Genomic DNA, 5336 nt, shown 5'->3' on the forward strand with positions numbered 1-5336 from the left:
TGGGAGTGGGTGGGTAGGGGAACAGAGGTGGGGGGAGGGGTATGGGAAACTTTCGGGATAGCATTTGAAATGTAAATAAAGAAAATAATAATAAAAAAGGAAAAAAAAAGTTAAAGCAGAATATAGATGTGGTGGCATATGTACTAAATCACAGTATCAGGGAGACAGAAGAAAGTCGATATCTGAATTTGAAACCAGCTTTGTCAACCTAACAAGCTCTAGACCATCTAGGACTACAAAATGAGTTTATGCCAAATGTGTTGACACACACAACATAAACACATACCACAGATACACACATGCATGCACGCAGCTTGCACATGCAGACAAATATAAAACTATAGACCCACAAACACACACAGAGAGAGACATACACACACACGTGTGCAGTGTATAAATCCAGACAAATACATAAGCACATACTCGCAGATATAGAATTGAAGCATCAATATTTCAGATTTTTTAATTTTAATATTATTGTACATATACTTATAATGTGCAGGAAAGTGTGATTATGACTCTGTGCAAATGTTAAGGTCAGAAGACAATCTCATGAAACCCTTGTCTACCTTCCACCTTTATATGGGTTCTGAGACTCACCTTAGTTGCCAGGCATGCCAAGTTAGAGCCTTTATCTGATGATCTGTCTTGCTAGCCTTATTTGAGACCTTTTCCCCAATTTTTTATTAGGTATTAACTTCATTTACATTTCAAATGCTATCCCCAAAGTTCCCTATACCCTCCCACCGCTTCCCTACCCACCCACTCCCACTTCTTGGCCCTGGTGTTCCCCTGTACTGGGGCATATAAAGTTTGCAAGACCAAGGGGCTTCTCTTCCCAATGATGGCTGAATAGGCCATCTTCTGCTACATATGCAGCTAGAGATATAAGCAGCAAACTCTTAGCTGTGATTATTCAGAACTGATTCTCACACTTTGAGTAACAGCTTGTTTTAACATTCTTTTTACTATTATATCAACTGTGAATATGTAAGTTTAATACTTTAAGTTTGTATATTTTAATCTTTTATACAGAACAAAACTGATTATTTGTTTACAATGTTTGTAATTCATATAAGTAAAATATGCTAGAGAAATATATTTTATAAAGTCAGTGCTAAAAAATGTTATTTTTACAAGTATATCAAAGTGAAATTGACTACAGGTTAACTTTCTTTTCTAAGCCACATAAAATGATTAAAACATGAATATACTGAATTTATTTGGTATTTCTGATTCACACTGTATTTCATTTTATACGAATATCAGGTAACTATTGCTTAAAAATCTATTGTACCATTTACTTGTGCTAAGAAACTAAAACATAAGCTTTCTTATTTATAAAAGAAAGCATTTTAAAGTTTTCTTTTAAAATAATAAATAAGTAACTATATTATTTTTCTTAGTAATATGAAGATAATATCAAATGGAGAGCAATCAAAATGGGAAAATAAAATATTGGTTATTACTTACTTTCATAATGAATCTTGAATCCATTATTGGAACGGCTATTGTCTGTTGTAAACAGTAGATATATAAAGTTACTGCTGCTGAACAGAAACTGTGGCACTTGCGTACCATTGTAAGACCCGAGTAAGGGTGATAGAAGATTTGGTCCGTCATGAACTTCCAGAACATCATAATTTAGTTCAGTCTGAAATCTACGATGCAGAGGCACAATTGGAAACACATTAGAACACATATGGGGAAATTTGAATTTAGTGATTAGATAATCTACTATTAAGAGTTATTTTTGAACAACATTTATTATTTCTTACTTCACTTAGTGTCTAGGGCATCACAGAAATAACTATCTGTCCTAAATATCAGGATCTTTTATCAGGGAATTATCAGTCAGAAGTATGTACTCATAAGAAAAGTATCTGCTGAATGATATAGGTCATCTGTGAGGGTTTGTATATTCTTGGACCAGAGAGTGGCACCATTTGGAGGTGTGGCCTTGTTGGAATAGGTGTGACCTGGTTGGAGTAGGTGTGTCACTGTGGGTATGGGCATAAGACCCTCACCTTAGTTGCCTGGGAAGTGAGTCTTCCACTAGCAGCCTTTGGATGAAGACTTAGAACTCTCAGCTCTGCCTGCACCATGCCTGCCTGGATACTGCCATGCTCCCACCTTGATAATAATGGACTGAAACTCTGAACCTGTAAGCCAGCCCCAATTAAATGTTTTTTATAAGAGTTACCTGGGTCATGATGTCTGTTCACAGCAGTAAAACCCTAACTAATACAGTCATCCTTAGTAAATTATGTAAACAAAAACCCTACTCTTGAAGTAGGTTCTTCTCAGCTCACCTTTACTTGCTAGAATCAATTCTATGGCAAACTATACTGTTTTATATTTATGATACCAGTTCTTACATTTCAAATCTAGATTCAACTCCATATAAACTGGAGTAAATATAGTGCTTTAAAGATCTTTAACCTTTATTTTGATCTTTACTGAGTGTGTTGGCATGTGGGATTGTTCACATCAGTGAAGTGACTACAAAGAGTGAACAAGGCCATCAGGTTTCCTGAAGCTGAGTTCCAAGAGGTTTACATGTACCCGTGTCAGTGCTGGAGACAAAATCTAGGCTTCCTCTTAATCACATAATCACAAAATACCTCTTGTGAAAGTCTGAGTTAATATGAAAATTCACAGCTTTTCAAAGACCATTAGAGCTTTATATGAGTTCATTATAATGTGTAGAGTATCTATTTAATTTGGTTGTGTGATGATTTTATTTATTTATTCTTTGCAATAAATTTAATTTAAAAGTTTCATTTCCATATACATTTTCTCATGGGAAGTAGAAAACAAATGTCAAAACTGTATAAAAGTCAAAGTCATTCATGCAAAAAACTTTAAAAAATAAGGATATAAGAAAGTTTTCTCCGGTCTATAACAAGCATGTTGCCTCTATTACATAATAATATTCAATACCCAAAATTATAGTGAATCCCATTGTTATCTATCCTAACTAAAAACATTATTTTTTTTAAAGTACCACTAGAAATACAATGAGACCTTATTTTCAAAGAATTAAGTAGGTGTTAGGTACTCCACAATACTTTTTCAACATCATCTTTAGAGAAAGACAAAACATCGACACAGTATAAGGTCAAAAATACATGGAAGGATGCAGTTAAAATCTGAATGTCTGATTTCAAGTGATGATATAATTTCTCTAATCTAATGAATAAAAGCTGATGGCTCAATAACTTGAAGAATTTGCTCATACATCTGTTGCCAAATCACTTCTATTCTTGTAATGAGCAGCCATCATAAAGTGATCATCCAAAACGCAAAGTTTTTCTGAAAAGGGACATGGAATATTTTAAATACTCAAAAGTTTTCAAGGAAGAAGAAAACCAACATTCTTTTACATGTATTTTTTTTTCTCAAATAGTTTCCAGTGAGAAAGCTCTACAGGTTCAGGCAATTGCCATACAACCCTACTATCCAAGGTTGATCCCCAGGACCCACATGTAGAATCAGAGCATTAACTTCCCCAGGTTATCCTCTGACACCCATACATGTACCTCCACCACCTACCTTTAAAAGGTCTTTTACACTTTCTTATACACGAAGAAGAAGAGACTGAGGGATCACTTCCCAAAGGGAGCATTTCAGGATGTGTGTATGGAGAACGTTTGAAAGAAAACTATTAACACAACTGTGCTCTTTTTAGTCTGAAACACTGAGGAACTCACTGACATGTTTCTTAAGGCAGTCTTGTGACAGAATTTTCCCTGTCCAATTATATTAACATATTAGTGCAGCAAGAGGCTTGCGATTGGACAGGGACAAAGAGGCGGAGCTAAGAGTTGGCAAGACAGAGAGCATTTTGGGAGAAAGGGAGAGCAAAGATGGAGATGGGTGGACAGGAGGAAAAGCCAGATCCAGCGTGGTTTTAATAGCCAAAGGTAGTAAAGGATAGAATAATTAGGATAATTTGTCTAATCTAGGTAGGCAGCTTTTATCATTATCATTTGGTTCTGACATTATTGTAATGGTATCTTGTGAATTGAGAATTTATTGATATATAATCTGGCTTGTTAATTATAAGCTTCTAGAGTTTTGTTTCTACCAGGTAAACGGGTGTTGTGGAGGCTGACCATGGGGTGGATGGTCATGGCATGGGACTGGAATGACAGTGAAAGGAACTCGGGAAATCTAGCCCCACCAGAGAGTTGGCAGGTAGAGACAGAGCCTGTAGGACTGCAACAGGGCAGAGAGTTGCCAGCACAACACGGGAATGTGCTGGTTTTTTGGTTCATTTTCTAATATTTCCCGCAACACAGTCTAACTACTGTATGGCCATAATTTTGATAGTTTTCTTGAGTCAAACCTGAAAACTCAAGGAAGACAGGCATGTCTAACCTCTTCCAACATGCAAAACTCATGAGTTTAAATGAACACTCTAGACTATACATGGTAGCACTTAAAAAATACTGAGAGTTCAAAATGATGCTGGCTTACACAGTTTAAGCTAGCCTGAGCTGTATAATATACTATTGAAAAACTAAATAAAAGAATGGACTTAAATATGTATATAAATTACATGTGCTAAATTATGCCCCTATGAGTCCACATGTTGAAATATTAAACTTCAGCTCATGAGAATGTTATGATGGATAATAATCTTTAAAGCAGAAATTAAGATAAAATGAGATCATCAGAGTGGATTTCAATCCAACATATCTTCATATATGTGAAAAGGAGAGTAGGACCAAGAAACACATGAGTATGGGGGGGGGGAAGAGACAGAGAGAGACACAGAGAGACACAGAGAGAGAGAGAGAGAGAGGGAGAATAGACAAAGAAAGAGACAGACATAGAAACAGAAACGGAGAGACCGAGATAGAGAGGCAGAGAGAGACAGAGAAAGAGAAAGGTAAGGACAGGGAGAAGGATAGGGAGAAGGACAGGGAATAAAAATAACATGTAAAGGAGCATAGAAGATAAAACCAAAGGAACCGTAAGTACAAACCTTTGGAGTCTTTGATCTCAGACTCCTGGGTGATAGAATTTTAGGATTATAATGCTCTGCTGTTTAAACCACACCACCTTAAACTGAATATCCTACCCATCAAAAGTCAAGATTTAATTCTATGAAGAAGTAAAAGAGCAAACTCATTTCAGTTAAACAATTCTGCTTTCGTGTTCAATAAATGGTAAATTTTAATATACTACAAAGGGTCCTTTGAATAAGTTTCTACATGACTGATCAACAGTAAATATTTCATTTGTTTACCCAATATGTATATAGTTAGATTATATATATATATATATATATATATATATATATATATATATATATATATATATATATT

General features: G+C 35.3%; 1 protein-coding gene across 5 annotated transcripts in view; it reads right to left on the reverse strand.

Moving 5' to 3' along the window:
- Nucleotides 1–5336, reverse strand: part of Csmd3 (CUB and Sushi multiple domains 3) — a 1165720-nt gene that overhangs the window by 405280 nt on the left and 755104 nt on the right. For all 5 annotated transcript variants that reach the window (XM_021216672.2, XM_029547950.1, XM_029547951.1 and 2 more), the window contains one exon: nucleotides 1474–1661. In XM_021216672.2, coding sequence (XP_021072331.1) covers nucleotides 1474–1661 — 188 coding nt within the window. The remainder of the gene's footprint in view (nucleotides 1–1473; nucleotides 1662–5336) is intronic.

Source organism: Mus pahari, chromosome 17, assembly GCF_900095145.1.
Source record: "Mus pahari chromosome 17, PAHARI_EIJ_v1.1, whole genome shotgun sequence".
Classification (NCBI taxonomy): Eukaryota; Metazoa; Chordata; class Mammalia; order Rodentia; family Muridae; genus Mus; species Mus pahari.